Source organism: Sminthopsis crassicaudata, chromosome 4 (genome assembly GCF_048593235.1).
Source record: "Sminthopsis crassicaudata isolate SCR6 chromosome 4, ASM4859323v1, whole genome shotgun sequence".
In the NCBI taxonomy this organism is placed as follows: Eukaryota; Metazoa; Chordata; class Mammalia; order Dasyuromorphia; family Dasyuridae; genus Sminthopsis; species Sminthopsis crassicaudata.
In genome coordinates this window covers 70,652,268-70,670,969 of record NC_133620.1, presented here as the reverse complement: position 1 = coordinate 70,670,969, position 18,702 = coordinate 70,652,268, and the positions used below count along the sequence as shown (strand labels likewise).

Genomic DNA, 18,702 nt, shown 5'->3' with positions numbered 1-18,702 from the left:
TCTTCTTTCAGGTGGTGTCTCTGCTTGTTTTGGTTTTTATTTCTTTCCTCAGCCAATAGCAAGTACTGAGCACAATCTTCTAAGTCAAACCTCCCTCTCTGAGAGATGGCTAGTCCTATCTTGCTATTTAATTTACTTATCATTCCTGTCAATGTGTCTGGATGCTTGCCCTCACTCTGTGTCTTCTTATTGGAAGAATTAAGTGATTGTTGGGAGGAGACTAATAAAGATGGGCCACATGACCTAAGCCAGAATAGCAACTGCTATTTCCAAAAGCACCAGAACTAATCTTCATAAGCATCTCAGAACTAGCTTGGTTTTTCTCTTTTGGTTTTAAGGGAATGCTAATAGGGTAATATTGAGCAAGAAAACTAAGAATGATGTTAAGCTCTGGAAATCTTCCCCCTTCTCTTTTAGGTATTAACAATAGTCTCAAGTTCAGAATTTTTCTTTAAAATATGAATTACGTATTTTAAAAAAGTGGAACTCATATTAGACTTACTTTCCAAAGAAATCAGTAGGGACAGGATTTGATACATAGAGGAATGATGTTTTAGGCAGATTGCTAGATGAAGAAAACATTTAGGTAAAAACTCTTACTGGCAACAAGAAAAATAAAGCAGCAGAAGGAAGGTATTTTGTGTCTCCTATCCTAATATGACAGACTAGGCTTCATTCTTAGAAGAAAAATTCTTTAGGTAAGGGAAGCCAAGAAAAGAAAGTTAAAATTAGGCAATCTATCCAGGAATGATAAGATAGACTGGCAGTTAGTCAGTGTCTAAAATTTTCCATTAATACTTTGATGCTCTTTGGTTAGCATATAAACACTAACTTCAAGGGGCTAAGACATCTAGGACAGTCTCTTGGAACTTTAGACTTCCTACAGCCATGTTTGTGGCAAAATTCAATTCAGGACTTGCTTTTACAGGCTGACTCTCCCTACAGTCTAAATGGCTTCAGTCACCACTTCTGTTCTCCCTCTTAAAACACTAAGCAGTCATGTTGCTAACTCAGAATTGTTGTCTTGTGCACAGTCCTTCCCTTGAGAAAAACGGTTCAGAGGAGGAAGAAAATAAGGTTGTGTGCATGGAGGAGTCCATAGCAGTGCTTTGGCATGAAATGATGCTTTACAACAAAGCCAGTGAGAACAATGTGACACCTGGGGTACAGCCCTTATGTTACAAAGATTATAACATCAATGGTTTGTACAGCAATGCTTACACTCTAAACTGCTTTGGGAGAGTATGTAGATGATTGATTATGGACAATGGGGAGGGGAAAATGACAATCTAAATAGCTAAGGAAGGAAGAGCAGGTCATTTGAAAAGTACAATCATTTTGCCACTGACCTTCCACTCCCTACATGGTTAATTTGGCTTAGTGATCAACCACATGTGGCTTGATGGCTTGCATGAATGTCTGTTAATATCTGCAGGATTTATATAGAATGATTGGTGCCTTCAGGCCACTGGGAGGTATTCTGTATGCAAAACTAATCCTACTAGATTTTTCTTTCTATCCAGACTAGAAAGCCATAGGAAAATATCTCAGAAATGAGTCTAAGAAAAACTCTGTCATCCATTCTTTGACTAAGAGGGGTATGAAGAGGTTATGTGTAGCTACTGGCAGAATCAACAATGATTTCCTTCCACTGGTTTTCCATTTTAAGGCTCATCCTCTGAAATGGAACAAGGGAAGTCTCTAGTGGGTGCTGGGACAGGAATTGGGTCTTAATGGTAGTTTTATTTCCTTCTTTTTTTTTTTTTCCTGATTATGATCCTGGCTTTGGTCAGGGACCACTGGTACCCTGACAGGGTTCATTTCTCAATGATCCCTTTTAATTGCGGTATAATTCTTCTGGCAATGCTGCTGTTTTTGAAGGATGGAGGTAGCTGTATTGGGGGTAGATCCAAATAAAGGCAGTACCTTTTTTCCTGCAAAGAGCAATCTATTTATTTTATCAAGTTTTAGTGGATTCCCCTGATCTGCTATTAAATGATCCCTTTGGATAATATCTTGAGAATACTGGATTTTGAAGATCATTGCTTCCCTTCATTTTTTAGCTAAGGAAGGGAGCTTGTCTATTTTCTATCTCATTGTTGGAAGTTCATTGGAAAACTGGTAGATATAAGGGATGACATTAACCAGCTCTGGAGTCAGGCATCGGAGGTAGGACAGAGTATTATAAATGCCTTGGAATAAGTCCTTAGTTTATATATCTCTTTCTCATTTGCCAAAGTGTAAACAAAGCATTAATAGAAGAAGGAAGTAGGGTTTGTTGAGTGCAGAACTTTTCTGTGCTATAGCACAAGGAGAGATTCCAGATTGCCTGTTGTCCCGCAGTGTTGTTACTCAGGGGAGAGGGGAAGTAGATAGGGTCCTGGCTTAAGGAGATATTCTTTATTACATGAACTTTTCTTCCAGCATAGAAACTGCTCTCCTGCAAGCAGTGTCCTAAGCCTAAACTGAGGTATATTGACTAATTACCTTAAATAGGATCCCACAGAACTAGTGAAGCTAGTCCCTAACCATATGCTAACCAAAAAAATCCAACTATCCAACTGTAGTGTCCCTGCACACACATAGGAGGCACTCAAATAATGCCTGATAGATGCTTTCTCAATTTAAATAACCTCATCTATTTCATTTTTTTAAAGGTCCAACTATTTGACATGTGATCTCTCTTGATCCCCTCAGGGGAAGTGCAGGGATGATCAGGACATTCCTAGTTGGTTTCATTGAATAAGACATATATAATACTCATCATCTCAGCCTTCTAGGTAGACCAAACTGCTATCTGCTGGGCTATAGACCCAGGAGGAAAAGATGATCTTGTGTGAGGCTCTGTTTATCATCAATACATGAACTCATGGTACATGTGCATAGCCATAAAGCTGTGTGTGTGTGTGTGTGTGTGTGTGTGTGTGTGTGTGTGTGTGTGTATGTGTATCTCAGTCTATAAGAATGTCTATTTATAAAAGTGGGTCTTGTCTGGTAATACTGCTGAATCTGAAGTCAGAAGATAGGTATTAATTCCAATTTTGCCACCTATTTTGTGACTTTAGACAAGTCACTTAACCAATTTTTTAGTCAATTTTTTTTAATCTGGAAAAAATGAGGGGGTTGAACTAGATCACCTCTATGGCCCTTTCCAGCTCAAATCTATGATCTTCCATGATATAAGATATGGGACTTTTATGTTCCTACTCAGGCGACTATCTCCTTCCATGACAGAGCACCATGGACCACTTCTTCTACTGTCCATCCCACCACCCCCATTTTTCTTCTTCCTTCCCTGACTCCCACACAGATTATCCAGCACTCCTGACCTTGGATAAACTCTTGTGTGGAGAGCAAACCCATGGGATAGCACAAAATGCTATTGAGATTGCTCTGTTGACAGTGGTGATGGCTGGAAAGCATGAAAGGGAGAGGAAGGGAGGCATTTCCTCTACTGTTGGCTATTTCCTATGGACCCCAGCTTCCAGCCAGGAGATTTTCTATGCTTCTAAGGGCAATATTGGCATACATAAAGCCATTCCCTTTGTGACTGGAATGAGGGGGAAGTAGAGCCATTATATCGGTGTTTCTTTTCCCTTGAAGATGACTGTCCACATTCCCACATTTCTCTCTCTCTCCCTCAGCAAGGAGACAGATCCACAGCTGTGCCCATCTTGCAAAGGGAAATCAAATCATTTTTGGCGGGTTTGATAGTTTTTCTATTTTCCTTTCCTTTTTCTTCTCTGGTTCTGCATAATGTCCTTTCTTCTTCCTCCTCCTCCCAGGCTTCACTGGCTTGTTGGGTCTATCTGTTTTCCCCCATATTGGAGAAGAGCATGCATCGGAGGGGGGCATGACCTCTAGCATTTATCATCCTCTTCTGTGTCACTCAGGAGATCGCTAACAGCCCCACACATCATCCCTGGCCCTGGTCCCCCACGCCTCCGCCTCCGGTAGTGCCCATTGGGCATCTGCCAGCTGTGTCTCAGGGGAGGGGCTGAACCAATGGTGTTGGAGCGGCCCAGACTGGTGGCCACAGCAGCCTCAAAGGTGAGTGTTTCCTCCTCGCCACAGTCCGAGGCATGGGAGTCTTCATGCAAAGCCAGGTAAGGCTCTGAGATATAGCGCTGGGGAGTGGAGGGCTGACTCTGCTTTGCTTGTGGTGAGCTGGAAGACTCAGTCAGGCAGGCATCATTGCCTTCCAGGGCCTTGGAAGGGAGTGGGGAGCCAATTTCACTCCCATCATATGGTGGGGAGATGCTACCAGGATGTCGCATCAAGGAGCTGTAGGAGAGGAGGGGCCGGGGTTTAGGGGGAACAGGTGGAAGCTGTCGACGACCTCGCCTTGGGGTGCTGGTGTCAGAGATAGAAGGAATGGAGCTTTCACTAAGGGAACCTGTACCCTGTGGAGCAGGAAAGAAACATAGATTAAAGTAGGCTTGGGGTGTGGGCTCTTAGGCTTTAGTTTAGAAATCTAGTCCTAAGGTGAACCACTTTAGTCTGAACTTTAGGGAATGGATAAGATTGAAATCTTCTTATCAAGTCCTAACTCTAATTTTAGTCCAAAAATTTGCCAATGCCGGCTTGAAATACATTTGGTAAGAGGCAAGGTTCAGCGAGAAGTCCAGACATTTTCAAATTTTCAACTGCATACTGGTAACTATTTGGGATCAAAGTGAAGAAAAAAAAAAAAAGGAAGAGAAAGCCATAGTTGTATGGCATTTAAAAAAATGAGAGGAGAAAAAGAATCGCATTATAAGGTTGGGAGGAGTTCTAAAGATCTCTTAAGTTTGGATGGCAAGTGATAGGATTACTGTTGGATACCATTGATTATTCTGTAATACCTTTATCTGGAAGTCTTTTCTCTTATTGACCATTGTGAGGATATGGACCCTGTCTGACTCCTGGAAACAACTAGCTCTTTTTGTACAGACCTCTTCGTCCCCTTCCCTGACATTCTTGGGTCTTTTATGAATAGGATGCTGGAATATGATCTTCTTGTTCTCCTGTTCCCTTGCAAGACTGGCCTTCTTATGGAAGATCTTTAGCAACATGGACCCCATTTGCAAGGTTCTCTGAATCCATGATTTCCTGATAGAGGGCAGAGACATGAAGATGAGGAGGCAACAACTGAGACACAAATTTTGTTTCCATAAAACTATGGAATCAACTGGCTAGTGAGAGGACTTTGTAATTTGTAGTCCTCTATCCTACCTTCTTTATTCTAGAAGAGATGGGAACACAGATCAATACAGTTGCTTTGTACTTATTAAACAGGACTGGTCTGAACAACGAATTCTCATTCTCATCAAAAGCAAATACAAAATATAGAAATAGTTATTTTTTTATTAGAACAAAAAATTAGAAAAAAATTCCACTGCAATCTCTACCTTGATCTGCCTATATCCTGAATATTATGTTCATATCCGGTTGTAACATTTTTAGAAAAAAATTGGGTAAACTGGAGAGCATCCACAAGAGGATTACAAGGATGATAAAGGTTCTTAAGGTAATGCCATATTAGGAATGGCTGAAAAGATTGAGAAGGATGTGACAGTTGTTCTCAAGGATCTGTTTGGACCCCAGTGACAGAATTAAGACACACTGCAAGGCTTGATACAAGAAAAGATTTGCTAAAATTATAACTATCATCAAATGGAGTATGTTGCTTTGGGAAATGGTAGGCTCTTTCTCACCTGAATCTTTTAGTGCAAGTTGAACGATTGGTGATTGGGAATGTTGTGGATAGAATTCTTTGTCAGGTAAAAGATGGGCTAGGTGACCCTTTCCAACTGTGTTTCTGAGATTCTGGGAGTAGCAAAGGTATCTTCTTTACCAAAGGGCATTCTACTGGCTAAAAATGATATAGATGCACTAGAACCATGTTGCTGGGACTATTGTTAAAGTTTAAGCAGTAGTGTTGGGATTTCAAAGATAACATTCTACTCATTCTTTAGGTGATAGTTTGGTTTTCTGCAGGGTAGATATTACTTTTGAATATGCTAATTTGGAGCAAGCAGTATTTGTGAGTGCAGAAGCATAGGTTTCACAAGGGTAGGAAATTATGAATCTCCATAGCCAAAAGCAGTGTGTGCACTCCTGTTGAAGTATCAATTTTTCATACTCACTTGTCTGTTGGGTGTCTGAGACCTGCCCTCACTAGGTGATCTGGACTGTTGTCGCTCAGGAGACTCCCAGTCTCCTTGAGCACCCCGTTCTTCAGAATTACAGCGGGATACATCAGGAGACAAAAGGTGCTTGCGTTCTTTGGATCGGCCACGTTCTCTGCCTCCTGAGCGATGGGTATCAGATTTATGGCCTGTGGATGAGAATAGAGAGAAGTAAACATAACGAAACTCACAAAGGAAAATAAACCTTAATGGGTCTGTGGATTTGGACCCATTTCAACATGGGATCTGAAACTGAGAGCAAAGGATCAGAAAGGAAATACCTTTGGGGTAAGCAAGAGAGTTTGAAAGTCTCCAGTTTGTGATATTTAGACTTTGTAGAAGGCCATCTGTTCTACTTCCCTTTCACACTAGCCATATTCTCCCAGGGTACAAGATGTGTTTTTTGTTTGCCAGAAATGCTATTCAGGAATTTTCAGTGTCTTATGCAAACATACATCTTTTATGGTTAAGATGGTTAACAGCATTAGGAAGCAAGTTTCTGTGAGTTAATGATGCCAAGGGTTGCAGCAGAAAAAGCCCAAGAGAGGATCTGGAAGCTGGGTAGTAATCATACCCCTGCCATTAATTAGCTATGTGACCTTATGTAAGTCACAATCTTACTATACCTTCATTTCCTCATTTTGTAAAATGAAGGTTGGACAAGATGATCTTCAAGGTCCCTGTCCAGTTCTCTCATTTCAGGGTTTTCTAACAACCAATAATAGGTAGTGGAATAATAAATAATAGAATCTGATGGTTCAGCATCTGGATTGCATATTGGACAGAATGTCAGGTCTGAAGTCAGGAAGATTCATCGTCCTGAATTCAAATCTAGTCTCAGGGACTTTCTAGCTGTGTTTCTTTGGACAATTCACTAAACTCTGTTTGCCTCCATTTGCCCATCTATAAAATAAGCTGGAGAGGAAAATGGAAAAACAGTCCATTATCTTTGCCATGATAATACCAAATGGGGTAACAGAGTCATATATGACTAAAATAACAATAGTTTAGGAAAATAAATATTACTTTTAAGATAGGAATCTTATTAAGCCATAATTTTAATAGCTGTTCTTTCCACCTCCCCTTTCTGATCCATCTTTCTAATAGCTGTCAAAATCATTTTTTCAATGAGTAAGTCTGTTTGTGTTACTTTCCTGCTTAAAAATATTTTTAAAAACTCCCAATTGCCATAAAATCCATACTTAGCCTGGCTCAAATCTAATTTTCAGCCTTATTTCACTCTATTCCCCTTCACGTATGCTATTTCAAACAAATTCAGCTAAACATTTATTAGATACCTACTCTATGCAGGGTATTGTGTTAGATGCCTGAGATCTAAAGATAAAATGGAAACAGTTTCTCCCCCCAAAAAACTTATATTCTCAATTACTAGTTGTTTCGTGATCTTGGTGTGACTTCTCTGACCTTTCCACATTCATTCAGACTGTTTTCTTATGTATTGAAAATATTTCTTCCTCCTTTCCATTGACAAAAATGCTGCTTCTCCTCTGGCCCTATCTCATGTGCCATGTTCCCCTGAGAGGCTTCTCTGAATTTCTTTTTCTTCAGTTTCTGTTTATTCAGTAAACAATTTAATCTCTTTGGGCTTCTACTTTTTCATCTGCAAAATAAAGAGATTAGATTTGATGGCTTCAAGTATCTTTCCAACTCTACTTCTGTACACCTGGGTTCCTTCAGTCTAGAGACCAGTCATTTTTCATTTTTTTATCGCTAGTACTTATTAGTACAGTGTTTTGCTCACAATATACATCTAACAAATGTTAGTTGATTTAAATTTCAGACTTTTTTAGAGATGAGGTGATGAGAAGGAAAATATTTGGAAAGAGTTTTTTTTCCACAACAACCTGCATTCAGGGTATTGCCATTTTGTCTTAGGTCATAGTTCTTCCATTCTAAAAGAGTTCAGTTTTAATACCAATAGGCCCTAAACCAGAGCTAGTTCTTCAAGGGAGAGACTCATTGATGGATTAAATGAATAAGTTTCTTTTGGTCAGAGAACTGACCAGAGCCCAGAAAATATTCTTCACCTGAGTCAGCATTCAGCCGGTGAGCTGACAGGCGCAAAGAAGAATGGTAACTGCGTCGGCGGGACTTGTAGGTGTTTTCACTGCTTCGCTCCATTGAAAACTCCTCTAACCAGGAAGAGTTGGTGCGCTTGTCTCTGATAGTGGAAAAGGAACGCCTCATGGAGCTTGGGTCCGTCACCACCTGAAACCATGGCGCCAAAGAGAATACAGGGCCTGAATTAATTATTAGCAGAAGGATGGGTAAGAAAAGAGAAAGAAAATAAGCAAATAAGCATCTGGAATTGTTGCAGATTTAAAGTTTGTGGCCTCAAAGAGAGACTCCCTTATGGTCTCTTTTGCTGAGAACCAAGCTGAATGAGTAGGAAGTACCAGATGATGTATATAGGATCTTAGCATAGTGTAGGACCAGTGGAACTAGTCTAGGAGCTTGCCTGATGCTGCTCAGCAAAGTGAGAAGCTGAATGTACTGAGGAGATAAGTAGAATACAGGGAGGTACTGTACCGGTACAATCCCTCAAAACAGCTAAGCCTGGACTTGTAGGAAACATTGAATCTCTTTCATGACACATTAGTTGAAAAGATTTTAAAAATTGGGGTCTTAGGAGTAGATTTTGAAACATCCATTTTCCCTTTCTGAGAAGCTGTTTTTGAGCCAGCTGACTTCACAGTGAGCCCATCTTAAAAAGGGGGGGGAAAGCCTCTTGGCTTTCAATTTCTCTATTTTGCTCAACTCATCCATTAAAGTCAAGATTCTCTACCTTGGGACAGATGTGAAAACAAATTCACCCCCCCCAAAAAAGCAGAAAAAAAACAAGAACCCAAACAACCACAGAAAAACACTTCTCATCTCTGTTTGTCAAAACTTGATGTAAGACAGACAGACACAAGAAAAGAGCTGGTGGACAGACAAAGAGATGAGATGCGGCTGCACCATTTTAGGACAGATGGTCTCAGAATTCTGTGTGTGTGTGTGTGTGTGTGTGTGTGTGTGTGTGTGTGTGTGTAGACTGAAGTTGGGAAAGGGAAAAAAAAAAGATTAGAAAAAGAGGCAGGAAAATTCCTGAAATGCAGTTCCCATGTGGCTTGGTTGCATTCTGAGAATCTTCAATACGTTTTAAACTGTAGACGGTCAATAGCCCGTCAAAGAGATGGTTGATCTTTCTCAGTGGAAGTTACTTTATTTGATTAGATAGTCACTGGAAACACAGTGCCTGATAAACAGAATCAGCTAAAGAAGGCTCCAGGGAAGGATCTTGCTGATAGGAAGGTAATATTTCACCTGAAAAATGTCAGATGTTATTGCAAAGCCTACTGACTCAACCTGTCTTGCTACGGCATCGGGTGAGTGGTGGTTGCATTTTACCTGGGGATCCATAGTCAGGCGTGGCATCGATGATGCCCTCCCAGATACTGCATGCTCCTGGGTGTCCGAAGGGAGGTAGCTGCCATGCTTAGAGGATTGCACGATTTTTAACTCACTAACCTCTGGCTCCTGGAAATAAACACACAGCCAAGCTTGTGGGACTTGGTTCAATCCTATTGCATCTCCTCTTTCAGCTGATGATCCTGCCTTTACCAGACCAGGAATGGCTTCAAAGGAAGGAATCAATTTATTTAAGAATTTCGTGTGTGTGTGTGTGTGTGTGTGTGTATGTGTGTTCCCACATACACTTGTGCATGGAAGCACAAACAGGTTCAGTGGAATAAATAATTTCTGGGTTTATCTTTCATTAAAGTCCCATTCAAAGCCTCATTAGGCCAAACACGTAGTCATGGCTCCTCAAATACTCTTTTGGTAGAGTGTACACAATATCTGGGCATATTCTACCAAAATGGGAAGACAAAAGGCTAGTATGGTGCCATATCATGTTTTCTGTCCAAGGACCAACTTAGCTATATAGAAGCTTATCAACATAAGGTTGACCATTGGGTGAAAAATAATTAGGTTAGAGTCATCTCAGCAAGTCAAATATCAGCATTCTTTCAGTGTGTAACTGTATCTGTTATTTTACAAAATAATTTATTTTGACAAGTACTTTAAAATTTTAATTTAAGTTAAACTTTAATTCAATTTAATGCTTTAATGATACTTTTAGATACTTGCAAAATGTGGTAAAAGTTAATAATCTGGCTGTAGTATTTGGCTTTTTAAAGATTTACATCTGAAGAATTCTTTTATTTTTCAAAAATTGGCAGGATTCCACTAATTCTTAAGTTCAATCAAAGATTCAAATTATATGATTATCAGGTTTCAATCCTGGCAAGAAGAAATAGAAAGATTTTGTAACTATTAGAGAGTGACACAAGAGTACCTCAAGATATATGCTTGTATCAGTTAAAAAAGGGACACCAGAGGACAGTGTATATTGTTAGGATTTTATTCCTACAAAATGTGTAATTTTCCATTAGGAAGTGATATCCTATAAATCAGTGATGCATGTGGACAAGATGTGCTAATTTGGGTGGGTTCTCTAATATATAGAATTGAAATCACCAGGAAGAGGATAGCTTCAAAGAATCATTGACATCCTCTGCTTTATTTGAGGTAGTCTCTGTGGCCACTTGGATGTGTGGTTTCAATTATTAGTGAAGTTTACTTTCAGTGGAGGTGAAACGTATGTTCAGAATAGGAATTAGAGAGAGGTTGTTAGACACTCTTAAACAGCACGTACATCCAACTCCAAATATACAGTTATTTTACACCAGACTTCTATAGGAGCAAAGGTGGTTCAGAGACACATGCATATGCACACATGTCATACATAAAACACGCACATGAATATTGGGGCCATGTGTCAGAAGGTGGATATAAGTTGGAGGGGGATAGGCTGTGGAGTAATGGGCTGTGATAATCAGATCACACATTGGTGTTTACGTGGCACAGGCTGACATCTGAATTTGGATCACAGACATCAGCACTAACAATGAAATGGACACAAATCCAAGAGATCCTGGCACCATGGCTCAGCCCAGTGGAGCCAGACAGCTGAAATGAGGTTGTGGAATAAGGGAAGTCATCCTGTGAAAGAAAGGATACATTGCTGAATTATCTTTAACAGATACATCGCCAACAGGAGCAGGTGAATGTGAAAGTTGTAGAATTTAATGAAAACAAAAAATATTCCCTGGGTCTTGGTTCAAAATTCTTAAGAAGGTAGGATAGGCAGAAATTATGAAGGCTAATATTCCCCCCCCACCACCACCACCATCTTTAGTAAACTTGGGAGATGTCTGGGTATCTCTGAGAGAGCTGACCAGTCACTAAGAATGATTGACATAGTTAACCATGTTCTCCCACACACAACCATGAATATTTCATGACTTCTTTTAGCTGTCATAGGAAAAGAGTTGTTCCATCAGCCTGAGTCTTTAGGGATGAGATCAGATTGTTTCCATCTCTAAGGTGTACAATTCTATTAAACATATATTCCACACACATGCCTGAAATCAGGCACAAACACCCACACAGTACAGATACAACCAGTATGTGTCATCCATCTAGACCATTGTTAGGCTAAACTCAGAAAGACATCAGAGCCAGAGACTGAGTGTGGCAGGAGGGAAGGAAACAGTTCAGTTATAATTATCCTAAGCTGAGGATGAGTTGGAATTCACCTGGGAAGGTTATTTATATAGAATTTTGCACAGAAAGTAGTTCTTATTGTTATAGCCCAAGATACCATGTTGTTTATCCCTGAAGGGGTCTTTTGATCACCTGGGCTGAGGATGCCTACTGGGATTGATAATATTGTGAATAAGAAGCTTCCCCTTCCTTACCTCTGATCTGATTCCCCTAAAACTGAATAGTCTTAGACTAATTCCATGCTATTCTTTGGGAATAATATTCTTCTTTACAAAAACTTGTTTGGGTTCAAATTCCTCCAGGAATTAATTCTCATTTGAATCTGACCCAAATAATCAAGAGACTTCAATCCTTGCAGAAAGCAGTTTCAATATACTTTATATTGTAGATAAAGTCATTGGTTTCAAATTAGACATTACTGATATTGAGCAAAGAAATGTTTTATTACTAGGGGGCTGGTGTAAGATATTCTGAAGTTTCTAGTAGCACCTGGCTATTTTTAGCTATATCTTGATGCCACTTGCTTTATGATCACTTGCCTCAAGACCTCCATAACAGAAGAGGTTTTATTTTTCTTAATTTCATTTCCTTATGTCTAGTGGCACGAATCAACACAGCTTGAATTGGACCATTTTGTGCCAGAAAAGGGGGTTCTAGGCTTTTAAGACCTGGTGAGATGAGCATTTGGTCAGACAATAGGCCAAAACCCCAGCTGGGATAAGATAGGGGTGGTCATAAGGGTAATGGGGAAATCTCAGCTGGATACCCCAAATGGTGCTTCCAAAAATCATAGTCCTGAAAACAAAATCTGAAAGTTAGAGTAGGGACCAGGAAACCATGAGTATTTTCAAGGTAGTATAACTCATTCATTCACCAGAGACTGTTGCTCCTGGAACTCCTCATGATTTGGGTCCATACAAGCCAACTGGAATATTTCCTGGGGGGAGAGTGGACTCATAGATGGGTACCCACTCCGACTGCTCCTGAAAAAAAAAGCCAGATTCAGAGGAAGAATAATACAAATCTTTGTGCTGAAACTACTAATAGTACCTGCCCTTATTATGACTTCCTTCAAAGTAAAGGTTGCCCTTGGGAATGGTGGACATCTTGGTGTCTTGTAGGATTCTAGGAGGGATGATGGGAAATACATCAAAAAGGAGAAAAGTCTTTTTTTCAACCTACATTTGGCACCAAGCAGTCTTCTTCTGGCAGCTAACATATCTGTGACAAATGACATCATTTATAACACACAGCCATATGGGAGGCCAGTGGTAGATTGCAAACCAATTTCTATTCAGTATTCATACTCAGCAGAAAAACTTCACTGTTTAAACATTGAACATTTTGTTTAAATATTAAGCAGTCATGGTCTTTATTATTATTTTTCAGTTTCAGAAATGATATTCTTTTATTATGTCAGCATTCTGGATATGACATAACATATAGACTTCTTTTGCCCACAGAATAGGTAGAATCTCAGAATTGGGTTTATTGAAGTGAGGCACTTGACTGAGATTTTTTAGAAAGCAAAAGGAATTGGAATAAGTCATGGGAACTGAGTTAAAGCATATATGCTTTTTGGCAGCTATTGAATCAAGCAAGAACAAGAGCAAGAAGGTCTGGGTCATGTAATTTTGTGATTGTTATTAGGCCTATTGTTTGAAGTCTTAAGTCACTGGTTGATCAATAGGGACAAACAATTCTGGGCTAGTTAGCAAAGAGATCCAACTTTTCACAAGCATCTGTCTGCCACTGGCAACCATTTCCACCATTTACTACTGAGGCCACTATTTCAACCCATTCAGAAAATTTAAGCCAAATTCTAGGTCATGTAAGAAGGTGGAACTATCTGTCTATCTGGAATAATGACTGGACATTAGACATCACAACTCCCATACATCTTGTTATGCATCTGAGAGCTTTAACTGTTTTTTTTTTTTTTTTTTTGTTTTTTTGTTTTGTTTTTTTTTTGTTTTTTTTTTTGGTGCTTGTGATCTGCCAAACAGTATTTGAAAAAAGTTGTAATAGATCATAAAATCTATTATTGGAATCACAGGAAGAGAATGGATCATATGAGATCCAGTGATCTAAATCTGTTTCCAAAATGGGTCATGCATAACTAACAAAATGAATCAAAATTAACTAATTAGATACAATTTTATTTGTAAAGTCAAAAGTCATTTTAAGATTACTTTGTGAGAGACAACTTATTGCAGGGGGTAGAGTCACAGGATCTGAATAAGAAGCTAAAATTTGCCTTTTACTACTATGTGGCCTTAAGCCAATAATTTAACCTCCCATGGCCTCAGCATCTTCAGCTGTAAAATGAGTGGGCTGGGATTATAACTCTTAACTGCTTTTCTAGATTTGGTTATTTGATCTTATGATGAGCTATTTGCTTGAACTACAATCTTTTTAAAGCTATTATTTATAAAATGCTTACTTTATGCCAGCATTGGTCTAAGTGATTTACAATTGTTATTTCAGTTGATCCTCACAACAACCTGGGAGGTAGATGCTATTATTATCCCCATTTTGCAGATGAAGAAATCAAAGTATAGTTTAACTGACTTGTCCAGAATCATACAGTAAATCTCTGAGGTTAAATTTTACCAATATTTTAGACTCAAGATCCAATGCTCTATTCACTGAACCACTTAATTAATCCATACACTTTTATAATAATTAAGAGGTGTTTGGGAATCTCTAGTCTGTAATCACTCACTGTTTAGACTTTTAAATAACAGACAAAACTGAGACCAATTTAGGATAAGGGACTTGTCCAACTTTGCACATATCACTAGTGATAGAGATGGACAAAGAATAGCTAGATTGGCACCATAGTGCATAGACAATTAAGCCTGGAGTCTGGAAGAATCATCATCCTGAATTCAAATATAGTCTTAAACATTTCCTAATTGTGGACCGTGGGCAAGTCATTTAATCCTGTTTGCCCCAGTTTCCTCATCTGCAAAATGAGCTAGAGAATGAAATGGCAATTCTAGTAACCCCAAATGGGGTCATGAAGAGTCAGACATGACTGAAACAATCCAAATACAACAAAGAACACAGGTATCATGACTTCTAGGACCAATGCTCTCCTCCCTTGCTGCTTCACAGAATATTTTTTATATTATAGTTAAAACCAAAGCATAGAATCTTAAGCTAAAAGTACTATTACAGAATGATAGTCAGGACTCCAATTAACCAATTCGGGTGCCAATTCTCTCCACATTCAGAGAAATTGGCAACAGTATTGAAACTACTTGGTAATTTTCCCTATCACAATGATAATCATTTTGAGATCTTGAAGTTTGCTTTCTAAGTCTACAGAAAAAGAACCCATTTCTCTTCAATTCAATATGACTTATATGGCACCTTTAGTAGAATAGATTCAGGGAACTTCACAATAGAATGAGTGTGGGGCAAATAAAATATACAAGAGCTACTCTACTTACAGGCCTGAAAGAGTGTCCTGCTGGAGATAAGGCAGGGCTTTGGCATTAGAAAGGATCTCCTGAGGCAAAGATGAGGGTTCCATTCGCTGGAACATGGGAGCATTTTTCTAGGCAGAAAGAGAAAAAGAATAAGAAAGAAACTTCTTAAATGCTCTTTCCCCATCTAGGGTATTTGGGAAATGTCCTAAAACAGAATAAAAAAGAGTTAGTTTCTTCCTCTCCTAGATCTTTTTCTCACCCATTCAATCACTCATTCACTAATCTAATAAAGAATTATTATGATCAGGGAAATGGATTTCATTGTTACTGGTTCCATAGTACCCAACTTTAGAACATTCCCCCTGCATCCTATTTCCTTTGACTTTGCCTCCAAGCCTTCAGATTCTACTTATTTCCAAGATTTTATGCTTTTGTATTTCAGTGATTTATTCACTTTCATGGCCAGTTCCATCCACCAGACAATATTCATTGTGGATTTGCTTTGTGTACACACAGAAAAGGTCAAGTGCCTCTTTTTAGCCCTTCTGTGCTTGCCCACAGCCTATACAGATGCTTACATTTGACTCACCTGTTCTTCCAGCTGCTGTCTCTGCTTCTTTATTTTGCTTTGCTTATAATAGTCCATAATCATCATGGCTGCATATATTTTCCCAACTGTCAAGTCTGAGGCTGGAAGCAAAAAGGTGACTTGGATATTAACAATGAGAAGACAAGAGAGAACAATGGTAGGAAAATTTCACAAGCTTCATAAGCTGCTACCCAGCACTTCATTTCTGCAGAGTTCTACCTCATTATAAAGATACTGATGATAATGCCATCATAGTTATTTAATTTCTTTGAAATATTTGCTGCTGGAGTTACAACTCCAGAGTCAGACCTCTGATAACCAAGCCTTGGAGAAGTTAAGCCACTCAGCTTTGGAAGTCCCACCCTGGAGCCACTCTGTCTTTTTTAAAAAAGATGATATCAATTTACTGGACTAAGAGATTGGGAAATCTTTTTTATCTATTAACTGAAAAGATTATCTTCTTAATATCTTTGTCATCCCAATGTCCACTCTATCTATCCATTCTCCAGTTCCAAGCAAGCTTTATCTTGGCCATTCTTTTTAGCATCTCTTGCTCTGGGAATAGTAATTAAGCCAATTTGTCATTGCTTCTGGAAAGGACTGGTCAACTGACAGTGCTGTGGAACCAATATCAATTTCTGTGACTTCTGACCAAAACACTATTCCTTAGTTACCACTCCCTCACTTGTGTGTTCTTCCTCATTAGAATGTAAGTTCCTGAAGCATAGGCACTGAAGAATTTAATGCAATTCATTAACTTCTACATCAAAATAGCAAGATATTTTTGTTAGTTATAAGAAATTATTGAAATCATGCCATATTGATTCTAATATAGGTTTTGCTCCCTCCCCCTAAATCTGCTTTGTATAAATATGGGGCATACTCTATAATTGGTATTATTTTTCAGTTTATGTCTATGTATTATTTTTCTTTCAAAATGTTTTCCTATTAGGAATATGTCCAATATTTATATTATATGTATTAAATGACAAAAAACCTTTATAATTAGGAAATTTCTTTCTATAATTTCATTTCTATCCATAGTGCCCTTCCTTAAGAAAGATGACATCAACTTACCGGATGGAGAATGGAAAAATCTTTATTGTCTATTAACTGAAAAGATCTCTTTCTCAATGTCTTTGTCTTCCCAACTATGTTTTGTATTTTTCCCCTAAGAGTGTTTTGTTTTAATGATGGAAACACAATGAAAAGGGTACCCCAGAAGCAGATCCCACACCTTTTGGCATGGGTACAAGCAGATCCAGCATCTTCTGGGACAGGTGAGGCCAGATAGCCAGAGTCTCCTTTTGCAGTTCAGAATCCAGCTGCTGCCTATCTGCACCACCTACAAGAAAACAAATGAATCATAAGAAATCAAAATATGAAGTAAGAATGAGGGCTAACTAATAGCTAACCTGATTACTATCAATGCATTGACAAGGGATATAGAGTTAGCATCCAGAAAATTGGGGAAACTTCCTATGAAGGATAGAGGGGAGACAGAGACAAGAATGGTATAGGATGAGAATGATGCATGGATAGGTTGGAGAGGTTCCTCATAGATCCATTGAAGTATCTTCATAAAATAGAATAGAACTGTAAGCCCATGGAGTAATAAGGGTCCCAAAGTGAGTAGACAGGGGTAGGAGCTGAATCAACATGGCACTTTATACCACAAGAATAATTCTTGATATTGAGTGGTGTCAGGTCTTACTGCCAACATAACAGAACATATTTTTGATCTCATTTCCAATGACTCAGGGATATCCTGTTTTATAATGCATTAGTCAAAAGATCTGGATTTTCTATTCTTTCCTTAACTGTTCAATCGATTAGAGGAGAAAAATGAAGCAAGAGAAGTGAAGGATACAGCCCCCAAAATATTATAAAGTCTTCCCTTTTTACCTATAAATCTTTATGTTTCATTATGGAAATACCTGTCCTTCCATTTAACTCAAACATTATTGTTACCCCATATTATTTGTGTTCTTTTTGAAAAATTGGATATCTGGCAAAACCAGGAAGGCTGAGGGTTCAAACTATAATGGAAACTACAACCTTTTTCAATCTTTAATAGTTAAAATAGGGTGCAATTATTTAGTGTCACTTACATCATGCCTTCATTTGGAGCTTAAGGTAAACTTGATATTCAACAGAGAACAACAAATCTTTTATATCTATTTTCAAAGATTATTTACATTTATCTCAGGTGTTTTAGTAGCCTTAGAAAGGCAAATGATGATAAGGAATCTGGGATAGGAAGGAAATTGATATGGGAAATGATCTTGTCCAACTGTCTCATTTTAAAGAAAAAGAAACTGAGGTCCAAAGAGATAAGTTGACATGTCCAATGCTACCCAGGCAATTAAATTGCAAAGCCTGGTTCTAATCCTAGTTTGTTATGTTACTTTCACAAACATGTTTTCTAATATACTACATTGTCTCCTTGTTTATACTCTAAAATGAGACTGTCTCTATTCTCCATCCTCATTGGTGATACACACCTTAGTTCAGGAATTCATTTCCATTTGCTTTAAGAACTTCCTAACAAATTTATCTGCCTCCAAGCATTATTTCCCTCCAATTAATTCTATACATCTCTATCAAATAAATGTCTACATACTTAATGATAAGGTCTTGAAGTCTTGGCAAAGGATTAGAAATCAGAAGACTTGCCTCAGATCTAGAACTAATTCAATAACTTTCCATGGAAGAATGATTTACATGTGTCTGTGCTTTAGTCTTTTCATCTGTAAAATGGAGATAACAATACCTGCTACCAGGTACCAATGTTTTCTGAAGCCTTTGATTCAAAATTACTAAATAAAACATTGATGTTATTAGAATCCCAGAATGTTAGAAGCAGAAGGGATCA

General features: G+C 38.5%; 1 protein-coding gene across 3 annotated transcripts in view; it reads right to left on the bottom strand.

Annotated features, from left to right (window-relative positions):
• Positions 1 to 1,705: 1,705 nt before the first annotated feature.
• CACNA1E (calcium voltage-gated channel subunit alpha1 E) overlaps positions 1,706 to 18,702 on the bottom strand; it is a 616,215-nt gene continuing 599,218 nt past the window's right edge. For all 3 annotated transcript variants that reach the window (XM_074308523.1, XM_074308524.1, XM_074308525.1), the window contains 8 exons: positions 17,065 to 17,172; positions 15,828 to 15,928; positions 15,260 to 15,366; positions 12,676 to 12,784; positions 9,582 to 9,710; positions 8,219 to 8,399; positions 6,129 to 6,319; positions 1,706 to 4,403 (listed from right to left, as the gene is read on the bottom strand). In XM_074308523.1, the coding sequence (XP_074164624.1) occupies positions 3,861 to 4,403; positions 6,129 to 6,319; positions 8,219 to 8,399; positions 9,582 to 9,710; positions 12,676 to 12,784; positions 15,260 to 15,366; positions 15,828 to 15,928; positions 17,065 to 17,172 (1,469 nt within the window). In that variant the 3' untranslated portion in view covers positions 1,706 to 3,860. The remainder of the gene's footprint in view (positions 4,404 to 6,128; positions 6,320 to 8,218; positions 8,400 to 9,581; positions 9,711 to 12,675; positions 12,785 to 15,259; positions 15,367 to 15,827; positions 15,929 to 17,064; positions 17,173 to 18,702) is intronic.